Source organism: Aspergillus mulundensis (genome assembly GCF_003369625.1).
Source record: "Aspergillus mulundensis strain DSM 5745 chromosome Unknown scaffold_2, whole genome shotgun sequence".
Classification (NCBI taxonomy): Eukaryota; Fungi; Ascomycota; class Eurotiomycetes; order Eurotiales; family Aspergillaceae; genus Aspergillus; species Aspergillus mulundensis.
This window is the reverse complement of record NW_020797890.1, coordinates 1465343-1488517: the sequence shown is the minus strand read 5'-3', so window position 1 is coordinate 1488517 and position 23175 is coordinate 1465343. Positions and strand designations below refer to the sequence as shown.

At 41.0% G+C, this 23175-nt stretch overlaps 7 protein-coding genes across 7 annotated transcripts; 1 reads left to right on the top strand and 6 right to left on the bottom strand.

Moving 5' to 3' along the window:
* Positions 1-1450: 1450 nt before the first annotated feature.
* On the bottom strand, positions 1451-2578 carry DSM5745_03156 (F-box domain protein; the record flags this gene model as incomplete). The annotated part of the gene is made up of 1 exon (XM_026745172.1): positions 1451-2578. The coding sequence occupies one exon, from the start codon at positions 2576-2578 to the stop codon at positions 1451-1453; it is 1128 nt and encodes a 375-aa protein (XP_026606038.1).
* A 492-nt stretch (positions 2579-3070) lies between these two features.
* DSM5745_03155 (uncharacterized protein) lies at positions 3071-5878 on the top strand (the record flags this gene model as incomplete). The annotated part of the gene is made up of 13 exons (XM_026745171.1): positions 3071-3151; positions 3209-3242; positions 3311-3358; positions 3467-3709; positions 4348-4367; positions 4425-4784; positions 4840-4876; positions 4962-5015; positions 5064-5197; positions 5275-5380; positions 5448-5533; positions 5605-5754; positions 5807-5878. 13 exons carry the CDS (start codon positions 3071-3073, stop codon positions 5876-5878), a joined length of 1425 nt encoding a protein of 474 aa, XP_026606037.1.
* A 180-nt stretch (positions 5879-6058) lies between these two features.
* On the bottom strand, positions 6059-6719 carry DSM5745_03154 (glutathione peroxidase; the record flags this gene model as incomplete). The annotated part of the gene is made up of 2 exons (XM_026745170.1): positions 6059-6579; positions 6677-6719. 2 exons carry the CDS (start codon positions 6717-6719, stop codon positions 6059-6061), a joined length of 564 nt encoding a protein of 187 aa, XP_026606036.1.
* A 1408-nt stretch (positions 6720-8127) lies between these two features.
* DSM5745_03153 (CTAG/PCC1 family protein) lies at positions 8128-8520 on the bottom strand (the record flags this gene model as incomplete). The annotated part of the gene is made up of 2 exons (XM_026745169.1): positions 8128-8425; positions 8477-8520. The coding sequence occupies 2 exons, from the start codon at positions 8518-8520 to the stop codon at positions 8128-8130; spliced, it is 342 nt and encodes a 113-aa protein (XP_026606035.1).
* A 396-nt stretch (positions 8521-8916) lies between these two features.
* Positions 8917-9565, bottom strand: DSM5745_03152 (uncharacterized protein; the record flags this gene model as incomplete). Its single annotated transcript, XM_026745168.1, has 4 exons — positions 8917-8960; positions 9012-9149; positions 9205-9330; positions 9382-9565. The coding sequence occupies 4 exons, from the start codon at positions 9563-9565 to the stop codon at positions 8917-8919; spliced, it is 492 nt and encodes a 163-aa protein (XP_026606034.1).
* Positions 9566-13013: 3448 nt separating this feature from the next.
* DSM5745_03151 (uncharacterized protein) lies at positions 13014-13642 on the bottom strand (the record flags this gene model as incomplete). The annotated part of the gene is made up of 3 exons (XM_026745167.1): positions 13014-13067; positions 13124-13436; positions 13491-13642. The coding sequence occupies 3 exons, from the start codon at positions 13640-13642 to the stop codon at positions 13014-13016; spliced, it is 519 nt and encodes a 172-aa protein (XP_026606033.1).
* A 280-nt stretch (positions 13643-13922) lies between these two features.
* On the bottom strand, positions 13923-15143 carry DSM5745_03150 (uncharacterized protein; the record flags this gene model as incomplete). Its single annotated transcript, XM_026745166.1, has 1 exon — positions 13923-15143. The coding sequence occupies one exon, from the start codon at positions 15141-15143 to the stop codon at positions 13923-13925; it is 1221 nt and encodes a 406-aa protein (XP_026606032.1).
* Positions 15144-23175: the final 8032 nt, after the last annotated feature.

Here is a 23175-nt window from a genome sequence, read left to right as displayed (position 1 = left end):
AGCCTGAGCTTGATATAAGCTCGGACTCGGTCCCACCCCCGCCGTATTCACAAGCAGCACGGAGAGGTAGCCGCGGTGCACGCGGCTCATCTGCGTGATTGTCCGCAGCAGACTCGTTAGCACCGCCGTCCCGCGCACCGCGTTGGACGAGCGGATGACTGCTTCGGTGAGGGTGTCGAGGCCTGCTATCACGAGCACCGTCTTCGTCTCCGGCTCGCCCGCTAGTGTTTGGTTCTGGGTCTGGGTCTGGGTCTGGGATACCTGGAAGATGGCGTGCAATCTCGTTTCGACTTCGCTGATTGCGTTGACGGCAGTGGGGAAGTCGAAAACTGGGAAGAGCTGCACGGTGTCGAGGAGGGATATTGCTTCGTTGCGGGAGATGGGTGGTTGAGGGGATGACGGGGGAGTTGAGAGGAGGGATGAGAGGAGTTTTGCGGGGGAGAAGATTGTAGTGCTGGGTGGGTGGATTATGTATGCCCTTGTCCTGATTTGTGTCTGCGTGTCGGGACTTTGGTTTGATGGTCGTGATTGTGGTGGTCTCCGGCGAAGCCAGGTTGTGAGGAGATGGCGTGGCAGCTGTATGCTTGTTAGTACGTTGTTTGTAGATAATGGCATAGCAGATGCATACCTCGCCAACAAATTCATCTTCATTGCCTCCAGGCGATCTGCATCTCAATCTTGAAAAACCGATAACTGTCCCGGGGCGGAAGATGCCATCTTCACTTGGTGGAGGGTGCAGGCCCTTGTCGATGTCGAGTTTCAGGTTCCATCTAGTGGACGGGTCTGGATTCGAGTCTGTTTCCTTCTGGTCTGAGAATAGGCTCGGATCGTCGTGTAGTAGGGAGCTTGCCAGGATGGGTATTGCTGGCTCGACGTTGTATGGCATCGCGCTGGCATCAGAGCGCGATTGCCCTGCAGGAAGCGGGATGGTGCGATCTTATGCTTCTTAGCCGTCAAGTAAATTGGGATGGTATGTTCGTATCCTTGGAGTTCTTGGTAAGAGAATAGCTTATTCCTATTGTCCACAGATTTTGACTTACGTATTGATAGAAGCAGATTGTTGTTCGATGAATGATGAAGCACTGATGTTGATGATGTTGATTGAGGCCTTAGTTTACTCGTTACCGCCTTAAAAATAAGGCAGCATATCCCGAAGGATATCACGATAAACATAGCTAAAGCAGTGAGTGATAGGTACAGAAACGGTGAGAATTTGGCATACATATAGTATTTCAAGATGAATAACTATTCTCCTGTAGATTTAACTTAGGGGTTGGCTTTCAAATTTGGCCACGGGCCTGATGATAGACAGATTGGTTGAAATTTATATCCTCGAAAAGGGAAGATAAAAACGGAAAATAAATTCATCAACAATTAGTAATTAGATAGCAATTAGCTTTTAGCGTCGCTCTTCGCTATGACATTCTGAAGATTTACACAGCGAGAGTGCCTATACGCCATCGACGACCGTTGTACACTCGCCATTTTCATCAACCGCCTTCTTCGTCCAAGTTCCACGGCCGTCATGCATCCATGGCCCATCACGTAGAATTTCTCCAAGAATAACTTCGATCTCAGCCCTCACCGGCTTCATCTGATAATCGCACGCTATGAATTTCTCGAGACGGCCCTTCCTCCCCATGTTCTGGACAGCATGCGCAATGAGCGAGTACCCCGTAGCAAGTTCCATCCAAGGATCACCCGGGTCCAGGGAGCCTCGCTGCTCAACCTCAGTTGCCCGGTCGAGCCGACAAGGACCCAACTGGATTTTCAGCGTCTGAAGATTCTTCATGCTTACCACAGCATCCAGGACCCGCTGGACATGGTTGTAGAAGGGGAAGACAGCGATATAAGTGAATGATGTTAGGTTTTGGAGCGGGGAGGACGAATGATTTTGGCGTCCTCCGGATAAGGTATGTTTCAGGGCCCAGGCGTTCCAGCGGTGGAAGATAGAAGGGACTTGGTAGAGGAAGTATTCGTAGTGGTTGTATGCCTTCAGCGAGGATGCCTCGTTGAAGACCATGGACGTCCAAGGTATATGTTCTAAGATACTGGCGTGCTTATCTGTTAAGACGGGAGCTTGATAGTTCTCATCGAGCTCTAGTTGAACGACCTGATGAGGTATTTGGAACGCCCAGCTATGCTCCTGCGGTGGTATCATCCCGAACAAGTTGCCAATAGCCAAGGGCGACGCAACAACCGTTAGACGTCGCGGCACGAGGGAAGAAAGCAGGGTTCGCCACCACCCGGAATAACCGAGTTTATAGTAGCCACCACTTTCTGCTACCACCAGCGACGTGACATAGCGGGTTAAATCCCACTTGGACAGGAACGCGAGGTATTCATCTGTATCTTTCAGGTTGAAGCAGCCGTGGGCGAAGAGTAGAGGTCGGACAAGAGCAGAGAAGCGAGAGCAAGTAAGGGAGAGGCTCTTCAGATCGCGCCTCCATGACCTCGCAATTTGAGTATTTGGGGGTAGATGCAAGCTGTTTGTTGAGGCGGGAGGCGAGGCGAGGAGGTAGATGATTTCATCAAGCAGCTCGTTCGGTAGTAATTCGATAGGAGCGGCTGAGGCCATCACTGCGTGCTATCAATGGGAGATTCTCACATCGCAAGGGACGCACGGAGCTGGAACATGCGTTTGGAGCATTGAATGTTATGAGCTACGTATGTCAAAGAGCTCAGAGGAGTAATGGAGAAGCAGAAGATGAGGAGGAGCTCGACCCCACCGGCTCCACCGATAAGGCCCCTCGCCCCAGTCTTGGTCTTGGCTCTGGCTGGAAAAAAAAGTAAAGACAAAAAGAATGACCGACGCAGGGCTCGAACCTGCAATCTCCTGATTCGTAGTCAGACGCCTTGCCAATTGGGCCAGCCGGCCTTGCTTGTAAAGAGAGCAGTATTATTCTATTATATAAACCAAAAACTTGCACAACAGTCTGACCGCCCAGAAGCATCCAGAAATTATTCCACGTGATCCTTGCCATAACTCTGCCTTGACAACAACGATTCTTCGAACAATTTCATAGACAGCCGTTTTCGCATTTCATATCATACCGCTCATACCATTATCATGGGATCCGTCGTTCTGCCCCATTTGCGCACTGCATGGCACGTGGATCAAGCTATTCTCTCGGAAGAAGACCGACTAGTGGTGCGTACTCTAAATATATCTTCGAGAGTTAGTACTAACTAAAACGCTTGAGTGCAGGTTATCCGATTCGGTCGGGATCATGATGTTGACTGTAAGTTGATTATCATACCTTTTGCGCAGCTCCGTGGTCGTCTTCATTTCAGTGCTAACTTCCACCAGGTATGCGCCAAGACGAAGTCCTCTTCAAGCTCGCCGAGCGAGTAAAGAGTAAGTCTAGTCTATCATCTTCATCGAGTTCAAGCAGACTCTATGGCTTCGGCTTCTAGAGCAGTGACTCACTTCCCCGTTCTTATGTAACCTAGCTAACAACCACAGACTTTGCCGTAATCTACCTCTGCGATATCGACGAGGTGCCCGAGTTCAACACCATGTATGAACTGTTCGATCCAATGACCATCATGTTCTTCTTCCGGAACAAACACATCATGTGTGATTTCGGAACTGGTAACAACAACAAGTTGAACTGGGTCCTTGAGGATAAGCAAGAGTTAATCGATATCATCGAAACGATCTACAAGGGCGCCAGGAAAGGACGCGGTCTTGTTGTTAGTCCCAAGGGTGAGTTACTTCCTCCATTTACTTGCAGTGGATGGTGGCGATGGCTAATGGTTGGTAGATTACTCCACGAGATACCGGTACTGAGAGGCCTCGTGTGGGCATGGTTCCTGGCGGCCTTATGTGGACTGCCCCAGCGAGCTCTTTTTGCTTGATACGGGGAGACGGGACTCTTGATATGAATGACCTTATCATAGCGTTTTAATGAATTATGATACCTACGGACATGATCAAGGAGCATTGTCCATGACAAACATTTATTCAGATGCACAAAGAGTGTAGACTTAGACATATAACTGCAAATACACAATGCATATCTCCACCACGATAATGTTCGACCGACATCCAGTTAGTTTTCCGAGCGCTTGTCGTAGACTTCATCTATACTGCCAACAAACGGAAGCGTACCGTATCCGCCTCAGCGCTCAGGCGGGTCGACCTATAACGACAGGCGGGGTCGCCAAAACGACAGGCCTCTAACCGCTTTTGGACGATCTTAGATGATTACATAATTTTTTCCTAGATGGTAATAACAACAGGCCTTGCTCTTTTTTTGCCTCCTCTGCCTTGTCTCCCCCCTCGCAATCCCCTACCTCTTGTCGCTTGCTTGATTATACAGTTAACTAACGCTCTAAGTTTAGCTATTATTTGGGTAATTGTGGTAAGGTAGCTTTACTATAAAATTTATATGTAAATATACTTCTTAAAAATGTCTAAGTTAACTTGCTCCCTTAACACGAATCGGGCGCGATTTACCAGGCGGTGGCAAGGCCTGTTGTTATTGCGGGTGGTGGCCAAATCAAGTAATACGCTAGCCCAATATGGATTAAGGGCCCCGCGGCCTGTCGTTATTGCGACCCGGCCTGTTGCTTTAGTTCGAGTTCGACCCCCCTCAGGCACCCGGGCCCCACAACCACGATGGATCTTCTTCATTGACATCAACACCGCCGCCGCAGCAACCAACATCCAGAACAAGCTCCTACCACAAATAGAACCATTGCACACCAACAAGATGATCGACCGCGCTATCTTCGAGAGTCTCCAGACCAAGATTGACGAAGAGGCGGCCGTTAGAGATGTAACGTTCCACACATCCCAAAAAGCCCAAATCGACTACCTAACACTGCAAACAGGAGCTCCGTGATATCGTGCAGAGTCTCTCCAGAAAGGGTACGCACCAGCTCTTGCACTTCTTTTCTGCCCAGCTAGATCGCTGTATGTGTCGAGAGGAAAACTAACAATTGACACGCGACAGGCTGCTCCACCCAAGCTGCCCTCTCGCGCGCGCACTCCACGCCCGCAGCGCAGTGTATGTATCAACATACCCCCATCAAGAACCACTGACTAATGAACCCAGTGCAACCCGTCCTCGAAGACTCAACAAAGGAGATCCTCGCGCAGAAAGAGGAGATCCTGCGCCTGAAGAGCGTGGCCGACAAGCACTCATTCTACAAGTACAACGGGGTGTGGTCGCGCGATCTCCAGGATCTTGTCAGTGCTTGTGCTTCCCTTACACCGAGCAGCAGCTGAAAGGGTTCTTGCGAGCTTGACTAATGTGGTATGGACAGGTTGCGTCCATCGAGCTATGCGCGTGGCTGGGCGGGTTCCAGGAGTACAAGGGCTCCGAGTCGGCTTCGTTCTTGACGATGGAGGAGGTTGGGAAGTTGCTTGAAAGTATGCCGTCCCGCTTTTCTGCCTACCGTGGCTTGGTAATGGGAACTGGTTACTGATGCGCGTACAGTCCCCGTGAATCTCATAGAAGAGGACAAGTTCCACCTCACGCTTGAAGAGTACCTCCTGGGAATGATCTCCATGATTGAAGAGCTGGTACGTTCCTCGCCTACTGTTCTTTCTCAACCCATGTTTTCTTCGAGCTCTTCTCTAAATTGACATGCCAGGCCCGTCTTGCCGTTAACGCGGTTACGCTTGGTGACTACGGCCGTCCCGCGGTAATTGGCAGCTTCATCAAGGAGCTGTTCAATGGTTTCCAGCTCCTGAATCTGAAGAATGATATCCTGCGTAAGAGGAGTGATACCATTAAGTACAATGTAAGCTCTAATCTTCGGCTATTGTTAGATGGAGAGGCTAATAGCGATGCAGGTCAAGAAGGTGGAGGATGTGGTTTACGATCTCTCGCTGCGAAACCTGATCCCCAAAGGCCAGGACGCCTAATTGCGTCGACATGATTGGTTGAGCGTGTATGCGGTAGTGGTATTATGATGAAACGATATGGACAAAAATAGATAGTGCTCAGTACTCAATGAGATATCTGCAAAGCAGCATTAGTCTGCAACGAGCAGGTCAACGGTTAAAACTTGGTATCATAATCCATAAAACAAAAAACCCTCAAAATCACGCCAACTTGGCAGTCTCGCCCTCTGCAGACTTGGAAGCCAAGAGTCCCGCCTTCTCAGCCTTCTCAATCTCCTCCAAAATCTTACCCTCCAAACCCTCGGGCTTAGTCGTACTAGCCCAGCGGCCAACAACCTTGCCATCCGCGGAAATCAGGAACTTCTCGAAGTTCCACTTGATCCTCTTCAATCCCAACAGACCGGGCTGGCTCTCCTTCATCCACGTCCAGAGCGGGTTCGCATTGTCACCGTTGACCTCAGTCTTGCCCAGGACAGGGAAGGTAACGCCGTAGTTCAGCTGGCAGAATTCCTGGATCTGGTCATCGGAGCCGGGGTCCTGGCTGCCAAATTGGTTGCAGGGGAAGCCGAGGATGACGAAATCATCGGGGCGCTTGGACTTGATGGATTTGTAGAGGGTCTCGAGGCCCTGGAATTGAGGCGTGAAGCCGCACTTCGAGGCGGTGTTGACGACGAGGATAACCTTGCCCTTCAACTGGTTTAGGGGGTAGGCGCTGCCTTTCTCTGTTGGAGAAATAATGCTTAGTTCGTCTTGTTACCGTGTGGAGGTGGAGGGGAAAGAGGGGCAGGTAATATAGGTCGAGTGGGATACAGAACGTACTGTCAGCAGGCTCAAAGTCGAAGAATGTAGTCGCAGAAGACATGGTGCTGAATGTGAATCGAGAGCTTGTATGCGATAGTCTCAAACAAAGTCGCTGTTGAGTCTGAAGAGAAGCGGGAACTCGTGAGGGGAAAATGCAGGGATCCGTCGCGGGAGAAATTGTGGCACCACAAAGTCTTCGAACAGGGAAAGTAGTCGCCTTTTGTATGCGACTCCTCAAACTAACTGGTCTGGTCGGACAGGAACTAGATCTGAGACTGAGTAATCCGAAGGCCGATAAGCCACAATTATGAGTTGGGTAAGTTGCAGAGGCGAGACTAAGAGACATGGATGATGGATGAAGGTGGCACCCGGCTCCGAGGTTCGCGGAAGCAACGAGAAACCTGGAAGGAGCCCAGAAGCTTGTGAGGCTTGTGAGGGGCGGCTGTCCGGATGCAACGGGCCCGGGGCCCGAATTGCATAACGCTCTGGGGAATTGCTAATAATAATCGCAATGATGCGCGTTTTGTCAGCTGGTTAGTCGAGACCGTTCGGCGTTGCGATTCCAAATTCATGTAACTGTGGCTTGTTATGACTTCATCGATTGCGATAAGATCATAAGCTTTCGTTCCTGGGCGGTTTGATTGGTCGGTGGTTATACGGAGTAGTGGTTTTAGCTTCGTATGCGTATGCGTCGTACATTGAGAGCGCAACTACAACGCTACTCTTACGATAAATTTCGAGTATACGGTACTCCGAGTTCCGTGCAGAAATTCGGGGCAAAGATACTTTGAGTCCGAACGTGCAGGAAATTCGGGGCCATGATACTTTGCCAGTCCGAAGGCACAGTTGCTGGCCTGCCGTGACACGGCGCAAAGACGGCTTGACTCTTGCGATGGAGTATGCCGATATTCCAAATACTTTGTTTCAGATAGAGCCGCAAGTGGGAACAGTGGCTACTCCGTATTCCTTCAGAAGTAATGTCTAGCTATACAATACTCTAAAGTGGAGCTCATAGAAGGGCTCAAGTCAGCACTTCGACGACGCGCACGAGCGACCGATGACTGGGGTTGTGTCCTTCGCTCAGCATCGACCTCGTGGTGCGGCTAGAGGACTGCATGCGAGCTATATGCTGGCACGATACGGGCCCAGTCTCACTTTGCTGATGACAGGTGCCGATGCTCAACGAAACCCGGCGCAAAAAGAGGTCGGTCAATCTCTGAATGCTGACATGAAATGGGTCATGAATCACGACCAACGTGTTGTCAAGTGTGCTGCAAGTTCACGCGTCGGTACGTTGTTGGGTCTCTGTCCGCTATCGCCAGAGATTGAGGCTGCAGTTGACCAGTTCCCTGAACAGACCATTCCAGCTAAGGCGGACTCGTCGTACGAAACCAGAGCGGCTCGGAATCCGCGTTGACTTGCGCTCCTGCTGTTCTCCTTTATTCTTCCGTTATGTCCTCGTCAACATCTTATTCATCGCTTTCCTCCTTCAGCACATCCACATCTAGCTCTTCCATAACCCCAAGAACAACACCCAGACTTTCCATAAATCCGTTGACGGCAACTCTCAGCATGCGGTTCGTGGTGGCCTTGTAGGTGGTTTCAAGAACGGTCTTCCCCTCGTCACTGTTTGTATTCTGGTCTTCAGGATTGGGACTCCTGACGGCGAAATATCGTCGGACGTGCGGGGAGAGCTCGGCATCGACTTCGAGGGCGCGCATAGCGGAGGAGGCGAGTCGGTTGCTAGGAAGGGGGAGGGAAATTGTGCTGTCCAGGGAGTTAGTGGGTTGTGGGTAGGTGGGAGAGGTTCAATCTTACAGCGTGCAGGGGAAGTCGGCATCTGAATTCTGAGTGGCAGACATGTTGGATGTAGGGATTGGTCGCGAAGACTGACGATTTGGGAATATGGATTGGATGGCGACCGGTGTTGTTACATGCACAGAAATTGTTTCCCTTGAAAGTTGACGATAATGAAGCTCGGCGGGGTGGCGCTTAGTCATCAGACGGCTGTTTTCTCCGGGATTTTAGCAAGCGCTTGGACCAGTGTTTTCCAATCATTCAGCACCGAGATGGTTGAACCCCAGTTTTAACTACATCCGCAGGTGAATGCGACAGTTATACTACTCAAGGGCAGAGTTTTGAAGAAGTTTCAATTAATTATATTCACTAAAGGGTATTAAGATATAAGTTGCTCTCGTACAGAATTTCGGAGCCTTGACTTTCGACATGGCTCCGTCGTGACATCCCCTCGGCTGGATTTACGCAGCCTGAGCGAGGACGCCGTTGAGGTTGGCAAGGCCAGCTGTACATGAAATTAGTGGCCGCTCATAAAATCAGTATTTGGAGGGCTTACCGGTTCCACCGATAGCAGTCAGGACGTTCTCAAGGCCAGCAGCGTCGACCTGACCGTTCTGGATACGGCTGACAAGGCTGCTAGAGAGGTCGCCAACGTTGGAGACAACGCCATCGACGTTGACAACGGGCTGAACGACTGGAAAGGCGTCAGTACATCTGGTTCTGGATGACAATGAATTCGGATTTCATACCATCAGTGACGCTGGAGACGACATTGCCAGCAAGGTGGACGACACCCTGCACAATGCCGGTGTTACCGACAACGCCGACAACACCGCCAACGACGCCAGTCAGGAGACCGCGGATGCCGACAAGTTCTGGGCAGGTTAGCACCACATCGACCTGAATGCGTTACGATGACTGCGTACCGTTCTTGGTGTCGACGAGAACCTCCTGGGTGGAGGAACCGACAACGGCACCATCAATGTGGGTGAGGACTTCGTCAAGGTGTTGGACGGTAGAGTCAATCTTGACGGTGTTGAGGCCGGGAAGCGCAGCAGCAGTGGCGGTGCTGGCGACGGCGAGAGAGGCAATGATTCCAGTGAACTTCATTGTGATGGATTAAAAAGATTAAAGGAAGGTAAGAGAATGAACTTGGTCAGATAGAATGGAGGTCTTGGGTAAGGAATGACTGGAACGACTGTTCTGGCTGAGAGAAGAAGCATTTCTGGAGGGATATCGCCTGCCCTTTATACCAGCAATGGCCTCTCGTCATCTCCTTTACTTTGACCACTTTGGTTCCTGCATTTTCTGTGCAGATCAGGAGCGTTCCGGCTGCAGCTTGTTGTGGCAATGATTCACAGGTACGGAAAATAGCTCCTCGAGCAATGGTATCCAATGTGGGAGCAATAGTGATCGACGAGAGAGGGACTTCCGCACCATAATGCTCCACACCATCAGCTTGACATTGGTACTGTGTCGAATGTTGACATCGCCATCACCGTATGTACCGGACGGCCGAGCGGGTGCCATACCATCGGAAGCCGTGGATGAGGCTTAGGGGGCGACTCAGCGAGATACCGGAGGCGCCCTTGCTTCTCCGACGCTCTGCAAAAAGTCCGATATCAAGATGTCCTAATGTCCGATGCGTACCCGGCGAGCAACCAGCACCCAGCACTACTGATGGGCCATGGCAAGCAAGGCTATAGTATGTCGATCATGTACAGCTATCCCTGAATCATGGCCAATCCCAAGATGATATGCGGGGAAACGGAAAAGCATAGCTGGGAATTGACCCAGGGTTCCTGAGCAATAGTTCGGCTACCTAGCGCTGGACCCCGGGGCTGACAACCACGCCATAGAAGCCCGCAACAATCCCGAGAGATGCCGCTCACGCCATAAGCAAAACTTCGAGAATATTCACAGAGTCGTAAGGATAAAAAGGCTGTCTATCAGCAGCACTTTTGGCATCCTGAAAGGCTAGTTTCAGGGTTGCCCTCTACGGTCGTGGCTGCCCACGAGGCACTACCGTAGTCTCGGCAATGGCTTTCCTGGACGATCCAACAACCAGGTAAGTTGGCAGCAGTCGGCGGTCGCCTGTCTCTTGCCCCAGGTTCGCCTTGAGTCCCACCAGAATTGGGCAATGCTTGGTTCAACGGCCAAAAATTAGCTGTCGAGCCACTAGCTTGGTGCTAGGTGGGGATCACCCATGGACGAAAGGCGCCCGGGTCCCTGAATCCCCCGCGCCATCCGTCGATCATCGCCACCCCGCCAATAAGCGTGGGCAACTAGTGCGCTTAATAGCACGAACAATGACGGTGATCTTCGAAATTATTGACCCTGGCCAATTTTCTGATACAACGATGAACCTTATTCTACAATGTTGCCGCCTGCCATTTCCTAGCTGAGGAAATGCCTTGAACCTTGACAGGGTTTGCCACGAGAAGCCATGGCCTTGACTCAGGTGGCCTTACTCGCTGAGTTCGCTGACTTTATTACGATATAACAGTGACATAGGCGACGGCGGGTCAAGCAGTAAGTACTCTTAGTCCTCGGAGTCTTCGCTCACGCGATGTGAGCTCTAGAGTGCTCTATTTCGTGGCATGTGGATTTGAGCGGCTCATAGCGCATGTGCAGGCAATATCGCGGCATTTCAGGCGATTTACCGAACTAGCCAACGCATACCTCATGGGCTTCTTGACTAGGCACGCCGTTTCCCCTACAGGATCAACAAGGCTAGACGGACTGTTCTATTCGGGCAAGAATCTGACGCCTTTGGCTCGAGTTCATACCCATAATTGTCAAGCAAGGGCACGAGCAATATGGACTAGACAAACATGGACGTGGAAAGCAGCTACCAATTGAGCAGCCAGAGCTATTCCGTAGAGAGCATGACTTAGGCCTGGTCGATCTCAATGATTGATAAGATGGCGTTGCTACAGACTCTGTGAAATCAGGGCAGGCAGGCCTGAGCTCTATAGGGAGTACGGAATACGGGTATCGCTTGTCGACCTCAGCCGCAGATGTCGATCTACACGCGCGAGTCCCAACATGCAAGCTCGGAGCTCTCGACCGTTAGCTATATGCGAATATATCTGGCGCGGATCTAACCTGTCGAGTCAGGAATGCTTGTTTGCAGTTGTCGATGTCTTCAGAGTGCCTCTACTCAAATAACCGCGACTCACAATGAAACTCTATGGCTTCTCAACGTTTGCTTGCGTGTAACTAAATATGCAATGGACCCGAAGACCTATAGAGCTTGAGCTCGTTTTGGGGCCAGAAGCCCAGCCAAAGCCATCCAAATGTTGGCTGCTTGTTTTTGTTTTTGGATGTGGCTGCTCAGTCTTTATGTATAGTCTGACAGCGGAGTAAGCTCATCGTATAGACAGTCACTGGATCCAGCTCGGCTGGGCTTGCTTGCGTGGATACGAGGACCAACCTTCTTAATCTTATGTCACAGCCCGCTGGCAAACGAAGGGCCCCAGTATCTTCCCCCATGACACTTAGAAGACTTAATCAGTTCTCAGCCAGGATGCCCCGAGTTCCATTTGGAATTTCACCGGAAAGCCGAAGACCCAGGAGCAATGCAATGCTGTTGGCCGAAGCCGCGACGTCCAGCGATGATTCAGAGGAAGCGCTACCTGAAGATAACCCCTCAACGATTGGCAGCCATGTCGCGCATGACTTATTCAAGCCTCGCAGCTCGAAGACTGGGACGGATCTAGCCCTCGCATCGAGAAATCGTACGTCAAGGGGAAATTGAAGCTTAATGTCAGAGGATTATTCAGCGCAACGTGAGCCATCCCGGACAAACAGACCATCTTTCAAAACGCAGGTCAGGATGGTGACCCAGAGCATGTTGTGCGTTTTGAGCGCGGATACGGAACAGAGCACGACGACAGCGGGGTTTGTCCTTCGCTAAATAGCCCGAAGCTAGGCATGCCCCTCGGTTGCTTTTCTTATACATCTGCTGACGTTGTGATGGTGCCGTCAGGAATTCCTTACAATATTCCGGATATAGACGAGGGCTGAGACATCATCCCTTCTATTAGGCACTGATGCACATCTCAGTGGGATTTTGAGTTCATTGCAGTTTCTTTATCCTGAGTTCTTTGGCGAATAACCTTCTTGCAAGAGTAGTCATTGATGAGATGAGTTCTCAGCCAAAACTCTTCACCGACGAGGACTTCGGGCTATGCAAGGAGATTTATTTGATAGTCCATCAATGGAGCACGGCGAATACGATGCCCGACGACTCTATTAACGAAGCTTTACATGCTGGCGCACCGGTTCATATCTCTGCTAACTTGGCCGATCTTTGCGAAGAGGATGATGATACTTGTACCGTCTACTCTGAACCGGACATATCAATGAGCTTCTCGAAGATGGTCTTGCAGCGGGGATCGCGAAGCTCATGCTATCTAAGGTTTATAATTTAGAATTACTTCGCAATGGTCTACAGACCATAAAAGACCTATCGACAGACAACGCCAGGAAGACCACCACTTGGCATCAAGTATCTCCCCATCATTGCAGCAGACAGGCTTACCACCCAGCGCTGCTATTTGCTATTTTTGTACAGGATCATAGCCAGAAGGACCGTGATGACCGAGGCCTACAAGTCAAGTCAGCCACAAATACAACCCTCTCACTCTCAATGTACGGACATACCAATAAAACATCCATCCCCTCCGCGGCAATAACCTCCCACTCAGGCCTCCTAAACAACACCACATACCCAGCAAATATACTCCTCTTCTCAAACCTAACACTCATAACGCATTTCCCCGTCTTCCGATGAAACATATGCGTACTTAACTTAAACGCGTCCTGGCCCCGGACTTCAAAGACAGGCTCTCTCTCCTCGGCCGCATCCGCAGCGTCACCTCTAAGATGCAGATGCACGTCAAATTTATCTTCTCCGGTACCGGATCTTCTCTTTGGCAGGATCGTTGCGATCGGCTGCTCGGTTTTGCGGTTTAAACTGGGGAGGTGCAATCTTCACATTCCGCCTAGCTTGGAGCTGACAATCTCGAACAATGGCAGGCCCAACGCGTCGAGGAAGGTTCGGCGCTGCGTCCAGGAGGCGAAGGTGCTGGTGACTGTGAAGAGGGCTGTTAGTTCAACTTCATCAAATGCGTTGATACGTGGGATCGTGAAGTTTCCGCTGGATAGGGTGCTATAAAGCATCCAACTCGGGACGCAGAGCGCCAATCCAGGTGCCAACCGTGGAAACAATAGCATTAATATCCGCGAAGTGAGACCATTTCGAAACCGTGAAGCTATACTGGGAGGTAACAGTATTGGGTTTGAAATGTGAGATTCTGCAAGGAGAGAAAGAAAGAAGAAAAAGGAGGATGGAACTTGGGGGCAGCGGGTTGAAGACGTTCGGCCTGCCCACAACGCTCCTTCCGTCGGAGGGTTCCTTCCCTGGACGTCAGAAGACAAAAGGGAATGAGAGCATGATTGACTACTTCGACTGAACCCTCCAGTGATACGGTACAGACGAGAAGAAAAGACCACCAGTTCTCTCGTGCAACAGACGCCGGTACTCCTCTCCCATCAAAAAAGACCTATTTCTCTCGGTCGGGTCGCTGTCCCTGCTGCTAACGCGCGAGGCATCCTGGAAGAGCCGTGAGACATCACCGGGGCTTGCAGTGACCAGATAACGTTTTTCTGAACCAGACAGAACTCGTTTCCATTTGACATCGTCGATATCCAACCCTGACCCCAGATCCACCCATTTCGTGACCACAACAGCTCTTCCATCCGCTCCACAGCTGTGGAGACTAACTCGGAACTCGACACCGCAGGCCCGGCAACATTGATTCTCGAGTACTAGACCTTCGCGGTGCAACTGCAGGTCGACATCGACATCCCAGCCTCCAGCTCGTACTGCATCGCCTACACACTCGTGCGCGCAGATCTTTGTAAGCCTCAGCTCGCCCATGACGGAATCCATGGCTGGCCTATCGTGGAATAGCGTCCAGTTTTGGACTTGGAGGACTAAGGTCGATGCGGATGTGGAGCCTTCATCTCTCCGCTGGGTCTGGTCCTGCGACCTCGAGCACACCCGCCCCTCGACAGAGACCAATTCCGTGACCACTGAATCCCGGACACCCGGACTGTTGGTGGTTACCTGTGTGTACTGCAACATCTCAGCCGTGATTGTTCGAGTGCTTCCTCGAAAGTGATTCTGCATGACAGCCGCTAGATGGCCGTGCCGGAAATTATACAGCACACCCCCGGCCCAGCTGCCAAGAAGCATCCAAAGCGGCCCGAGGATATCGTCGTAGTGTTCTCTTGATATATCCGGACAAGAATGATACCTGTTTCTGTCTGTTGAAGCGGGGTGTTTTATGTCTGCGAGTCGCTGCAGCTTTGCGCACCGTAGGCAGCAGAATACATCTGGATCGTCGCGGGCAATGCGGATGAGGGTCTCCGTCTTGAATTTGGACTTGTGCTTAGATTGGGATAAGAATGAAGCTGGGTTCTCCTTGCTTATTGTGCCTAGGAGCTGATGGCTGCAGAGACCGAGGCAGAGGATATCGGGGCCGCTGAGGAAATCCGCAATGCACAGAATGAGTTCGGGTGGGAGGGTCTCTAGTGCTGATAATTGTCGGCTAGGTTTTCTCGTTGCTTGCCCCACGTAGTTTACTGCCCGCTTCAGAAGCAAAGCAAGGCAGTCCATTTTGGTTGACTGTGCCGGTACAAAATGGCGACTCGAGTGATGTCGATGGCAGGATTCAGAGTTTGGTCATGATGGCGATGAAGAGCGACACCTAGCACGTGATTGGTACAGAGTGTATCCCAATGAATTCCGGTCCAGAAGTATGGTTGTATTGCCGGAGGCTTTTCCGATTGGGTTGAGTACAATGCCAGTCCAAGAACTCTGTGGTTGTTGGGAAGCTTAAACTTGCCCAGGTGGCTTTGCCCGCTCATTGTAGGTCTGTCTACATTTGGTGCTATATCGTTTCAACCTTGGGCCCTTGGAAAGTCAAAGTAATCTGCTTACCCCATAGCCCAGAGCCTGGGAAGTAGCTACCAGTCGTACTTTTCGTACATACCATGCTAGCACGACATAGGATTCCAGACCAGATGCGAAGCCGTCACCATACGGTCCCATACCCTAGTGATATACACTACGCACACAGTCATACAAGAAGCCACCGGGCCATTCCCCTTCCAAAGCTGCACATATGCCGCATCCACCCTTACTAACCCATCAGCCTTCAACTGAAGAAAACCCTCCGCATTCCGACTCCGTGAACCCAAACATCTTACTCACAACCCTTGCCTCCCAGAAACTTATGGATACATCGCCCGCCGCAGTGCCTCAACAGCAACACCGCGAAAACGATCACTCGTCTGCATGCATATCAAAGCTTGGTTCGTGGATGCCCGCGCAGCTGGCACAGCCCGCCCAGCAGGCTTGCCATGTGCCTCGCGACACTAAGTACCTTGTTTACCTCCCCGGGACCTTGTTTTCACAGTAGCGGTAGCAGCGGGCGGGTCTTCTCGCCATTTTTGGCTGTGCAGTGCCAGTAACAATGCGCAGGGTAAAACGCCCTGATATGGGTCTTTGTTGGGGTGCTAGGACTGCGAGACTCTGCTTTTATGTCGGATACGCATGGTAATGTATAGTTCGAACTTCGGGCTCGGGTTAGGGCTCGTTCTGCTTCGGAATCCGAACCCGAGAGCGGGAGCGGGCCCGCGGATCTCCCGCCACTAAACTGAAAGGGGTTTTTACTGTGCAGATTGTTTTCCTATTCATCAGTAAGAGGGTGCAGATGGAGCTGGGTGGGGTGGTAGGGTTGCCCGAGTGTTAAGTCAGGCTATACCTAATTAGGCGTTTGCCGAGCTTTTAGGTGGCTTATTTAACCTATATTATATATATAATTATATTAGCTAGGGTTATAACTAGTTACCTTAAGCTAGGTTATAATTAATTAGCTTAAAAACTTAAAAAATTTTTATATAAAGCCTTTATTAATAATATAATTATTTACCTTATTTTTTTTTACTTTTTTTTTTATATATTTAATTTTAAATAACTAAATAACCCTAAATAACTAGTTTTTTTAAGTTTAATTATTTAATAACTAGTTTTTTTAAAGTTAGCCCCCCACCCCTTTTTTTTTTTTTTTTTTTTTTTTTTAATATATTTATTAGTTAGCTATTAATAATTAGTTATATATTAATAATTAATTACCTAAGCCTGCACTTTTAAACTAGTTATTTTTTTTACCCCTTTTTTTTACCCCTTATTTTTAATAACTAATTATGTAACTAGTTACGCTGCTATAATAGGTTAAAAAATTATTAAGTTAAATACTTATAAAGTATATATTATTAAGGTTAATATAAAATAAAAGCTAATAAAAATTTAAAAAGTAAGTTTTTTTATATTTAATTATTAACTAGTTGCTAACTAGCTATAAATAATTAAAAATATTAATAATTAAAATATTTTAATTATATACCTTAATAAGCTTATTTACTATGTTTTAAAATATTAAAATATTATAAGTTTTTACTTATAATTAGTTATTAACTAGTTACTAACTAGTTATAAAATATTTTTTTAAATAAAAATAGCCTAGTTATATATATTAAATAATATTATTATAATAAAACTAAGCCTAACTAACTTATTTATAATTTTTTATTATATAAAAATAGCTTAATATTAAATAATTTAATTATAAAGGCTTTAAATAAGTTTTTATATATAATTAATTATAAATTAATTACTAACTAGTTATAAATTAATATATAATAGCCTTTAACTTTTTTAAAAAATAAAAGTATATTTACTTAATATAATTAATTATAAACTAGTTACTAACTAGTTATAGGAAAATCTTAACTTTAACTATTTTTAAAATAATTTTAATTACCCTTAAAATAACCTTAACCACCCTTAAAATAACCTTAATTACCCTTAAAATACCTTTAATAAAAAAACCTTGCTTTATAAAATATATATAAGTTTTTATATTTATATTTAGTTATAAACTAATTACTAACTAGTTATAATAAAAATTTTAAAAATAATAATACCTTTTTTAATACTAGTATTAAAAAAACTTTTATATTTATTTTTAAAACCCTTACCTTATTTAACTTTAAGGGCCTAAAAATAATATAAGTCCTATTTTAACTAGTTTTTATTTAGTTACTAACTAGTTATAAAATTATTAATAAACCTTTTTTTTTTTCTTACCCCTAGCTTAATAAAGTAAGTCCTATTTTTAACTAGTTTTTATTTAGTAACTAACTAGTTATAAAATTATTAATAATTTTTTTTTTACCCCTGGCTTAGTAAAGTAAGTCCTATTTTTAACTAGTTTTTATTTAGTTACTAACTAGCTATAATTTTATTAATAAACCTTTTTTTTTATTTTACCCCTGGCTTATTAAAGTAAGTCCTATTTTTAATTAGTTTTTATTTAGTTACTAACTAGCTATAATATTATTAATAATTTTTTTTTACCCCTGGCTTGTTATAGTAAGTCCTATTTTTAACTAGTTTTTATTTAGTTATTAACTAGTTATAAAAAAGCTAAAAGCCTTAAATTAAGGACCTTTCCTTATATATATTTTAAATTTAAAAGTATTAAAAGCCTTAATTTACCCTTTTTATTAATAAAAAATAAAAAAGTAAGTTTTTTTTTAACTAGTTTATATTTAGTTACTAATTAATTATTAGCTTAATTTTAAAAAAATTACCCGTGTTAGGCGTAAGGCATAAAAAAATAAAAATAATATTTTATTTAAAAAAAATATAGTAAATATAAATTTATAAAAACTAAATATAAGTTTTTTTAGCTAGTTATTATTTAATTATTAACTAGTTATAAACTATAGCTAGTTAAATACTTGTGTTTTTTAAAGGTATTTTATTACTTTTATAAGCAAAGAAAAGCAAGAGGTTATAAATAAAAACCTTAATAATAATAATAACTAGTTTTTTTTTAGTTTATAACTAGTTTTTAACTAGTTCTTTTTTTTATTTATAACTAGTCTTTAACTAGTTTTCTTTTTTTATTTATAACTAGTTTTTAACTAGTTATATTTTTTTTATTTATAACTAGTTTTTGAACTAGTTAGTCTTACTTGCTTGAAATTTAGGAGTCTAGCCCTAAATCTTTTAATAAAAGTAACTAGTTATACTTAAATTAATTTATAAATAACTAGTTATAAAAAATAACTAGTTATTAATATAGCTAGTTATATAAATAAAAGATATATATATATATATTTACTATTTATATAAAACTTTTAATAATTTTAATACTTAATTATATTCTTAAGATTTTATATATAAAAAAACTGGTGATATATTAATTAATATATTATAATTAATTAAACTAAATTAATAAAAAATTAATATATATATCTCTGTATATACCTGGTTTAGAAATCCTTAAATATAAATATATATAATAAAACTAGTTTTAGTACCTAACTAGTTTATTTATTGTATAATTAGTTATTTTAAATATTTTAAAATTTAAATATATTATTATTTAAGTTATGGCTTATATTATATAATTAGTTATAATAAGTATGTAAATATTAATAACTAGTTATATATATTATAGTAATAACAACTAGTTATTAATATAATTAGTTATTTTTAAAGAAATATAGTAAAACTAGCTTTAGTACTTAACTAGTTTATTTTATTTTATAGCTAGTTATATTACTATATTATAAAATTAAAATATAATATTATATTAAGTTAATATATTATAAATAACTAGTAATAGTATTTGTAGCTATATAATTATTTAATTATTTATAAAGGAAAATAGTTATATATATATTAATTTATATATTATAATTATTTAAACTAAAAAATTAATATATATCTTAATATATATATCTTTTTTATAACTAGTTAAATATTAATAATATATATAAACTAGTTTTAGTACTTAACTAGTTATAGTACTTACCTAGCCATAATTATAAAAGTAACTAGTTTTATTATATTTAAATATTATAACTAGTTACCTTAAAAAGTGATAGGAATACCCTTATATATTTTTTTTTATTTTATAAATTTATTAAATTATAATATAGTAACTAGTTATAGCTATAACTAGTTATATATTAAGTATATAATATATAATAAATTATATTTTTTTTAATTATTAATTTATTTTAAAACTAGTTAGTAACTAAATATTTAGTTAAGCTGTTTAGCTAATAATATAAAAAAAATAAATATAATTATTTTTTTTAATAATCCTAGCTACCTTACTAGCAGGTTTATTTAGATTACTTAGTAATAACTAAAATAAAAAATTAATTATTTTAGGACTTGTAAATATACCAGGAAATAGCTAAATAAAAGTAATTAATTATAAATTAATTATAACTACTACCTACTTTTAGTTAATATTTAAAGTTTATAAAGCCATTATTATTAATAAAAAACTAGTTTTAAACTAGTTATGGTGGGTATGCCCTTTAATATTTATAAAAAAAGTTAAAAAATAACTAGTTTAAAACTAGTTATAAATTATTTATAAGCTAGCTAAATAGTTAAAAGTTAATTTTAAAACTTTAATTATTAAATTTAAAGCTACTGTTGCTATATATAAACATGCTATTTAAGTTAATTAAACTAACTACTTTTTTAATTAAATAAAATAACTTAATATATATTAGGTTTATAAACTAGTTAATATTTAGTTAATAATTAATTAAAAAAATTTAACCTTTACTATATTAAAACTAATCTTCCCTGTTAAGGGACACCTAATAATAATATTAATTATAAAAGTTTAATTTTAGGCTTAGGGGTTAAAAATATATATATAAACCTTAAAATATTTTTAAAATTAAAATTAGTATTTACAAGCCTTTAATTATATTTTTTATTTAGTTATTATTAATAACTAGTTATTAACTAGTTAATAACTATATATATACTAGAAAACTTACTAGTTTAAAGTACTTGTTAAATTATTAATATAACCTGGTTATTATTATAATATATATAATAAACCTTATATAGCTCCCTTGCTATATATTATAGTATATTTTTATTATTAAATATATAGGCACTAAATTAAACTAGTTAGTAATAAGTTAGTAACTAGTTATAAATTAATTATATACCTTAATATAATATAAACTAAAGAAAAATTCTTTCCTATAGTTATATAGGACTTTTAGTGTGTTTATTTTTTAGTATTAGTATTTAAATATACTTTTTAAAAAAGCTTATTTAATATTTATAAGTAATATTTATTTAATCCCCTAGTAATTACTAGAAGGGATTTATAAAATACCTAATTTTAAATAAATTTATTACTAAGTATTAAAAAATATAACTAGTTAGGGACTAGTTTATAATTAAATATATGTAAGACCAACAAGTCTTAAAGATCTCTACTAATAATAAAGATATTAATAAAGGAATCTAACTAATAAAAATAAAGTATTTTAAACCCCGTTAGATAATATTAAAAGAGTTACTTAAAAATTTAAAAAAAAGGCTGGCCTTAAGGCCACCTTTATAAATTTTTAAGCTATACTTAAGCTATTTTTAATTAAAAAGTAAATATAGGTTTAAATACTTTATACATAGGTTTTTACTTTAATTTATACTTAAGGCTTACCCTAGCCTTGCTTAACTAGTAGCTAAAACCTTAAATATTAATAACTTAGTTAAGTTATATAGCCTAACATAGTAGTAAGGTATACTAAGCCTTAGTAGTTTAAGGCTAAAGCTTAAGCACTAATTTTAAATTAATAATAAATTAGTTTTAGTAATATTAAATAAAAAATATTAGCCTTAATAATTTTTTTTTTTTAATTAAAGGGTTGTCCGCGACCTACCACTAAATTAAAAAAAAATAATAATAAAACGCCACTATTATTATTAATATTAATATTAAATATAACTTTATTATTACTATTTTTAACTTTATTAAAGTATTATTTAACGTATTAAATTTAGTATCTTATTCTTATTATTTATAGCACTTTAAATAAAATATAATATTTATTTGTAACTAAAAGGGGAAAGGCAGCGCTTTAATAATACCTAGTATAAAAGTATAAATTATAATATAATTTATAGTTTTATAAACTCCTAAACTTATTAAATTTTTTACTAAATAAAAAATTATTTTTTTTATTATAATTAAAAAAAAGCCCTTTTAGGCGCTGCCCTAGCTTTTTAATAAGTAAAAAAAAGCGCCTTATTATAATTATAGTAATTTAAAATGCCCCTGCCTTTACCCCTTATACTTTTATTATAGTATAGTTATAAAATTCTTTTAATATAATATTTTTATTAATTTTAAAAGCCCTTGGTATTTTTAATCTTCTTTTTATACTTATTTTTTTTTAAGTTTAAAAACTTTAATTTTAATTAGTTTTTAGGTAGTAATAATAATAGTAATAACTAGTATAACTTATATTTAATAAGCACCTTTAAAATATATAGTAAAATTATAAGTAATAATTTAATAAGTTTTTTTTATTTTAATAATTACTAACTAGTGGCGCTCCGCCGGCACTTTATTAATTATACTAACTTTTAATTTATAATAGCTATTTTATTATTTAATTATAACTTTTATACTTTTTAACTTACCTTTCCTTGCTTTACCTTGCGCTATGCTAGCTATTATTATTATTAATACTTTTATTATAAGTTTTATACTACCGCCCCCTTAGGCTTTTTTTTTTTAGCCTCTGGCCTTTTTTTTTATAAGTACTTTTTATTCTTAGCTAGTTTGCTAGTAAAATAGCTTTAATATAAATATTAGCTAATAAAAAATAGGTTTACTTGCGGTGTGCAAAGTATATTTAAGCATGTAAAAATAATAAGTTAATTAATAATTTTAATAATTATATTTATCCAGCCCCCGGGCGTAATTATTTTTATTATATTTATAATAAGGGTACTTGTTTCCCCCTACTATTTTATATAAAAAAAATATTACCTTTTTATAATAAATAAACCCTGGTAACTATAATAAATATATTTATTATTAAAACATGTTTAATTATTAGGTTAAACTAGTAATAAAGGCCTATAATAAAAAAATAAGCCTTAAAATTTATATAATAAAGGTATTAGCTTTAGCTATTTAAAAGCTTATTTAATTTTTTTTAGCTTATTATTAAATAGCCCCTGGCTTATTTTAATAATAGCTAGAATAGCTACTAGTTTATTAATATTTTTTTTTAAAAAAATACTAGGTATAAAAAAAAATGCTTAAAAAGGCCCCTACTTCTACTTTTAATATTAAATAATAATTTTTTATTACAGCCTTTACCGCGTAACTAGTTATTATTTTTTTTTTTAAAAAAAATAAAAATTTTTTCTTTTTTTTAATACTTTAACTTTAATATAAATATAATTTTTTATTTTAAATTATAACCTAAAATAAGTTTTAATACCAAGCTAGCAGCATTCTAGCTATAGTTTATTAAACCTTAAAATTTTATAAAAAAATAAAAAAGGTAACTACTTTACTTATAGTTTTAGGTATAATTTTAAAATCTTATAAAATAAAAAATTTTATACCCCTTTTTAAAGCTATAGGTAACTAGTAATAATTAAGTAATAATTTAATAATTTTTTAATAATACTAGCGGTTTATTAAACCTTAAAACCTAGTAAAAAAAAGGTATTTAACTTAGTAAGGTTATTACCTTTTTTTTTAAACTAGTGGCAGACTAGTATTATT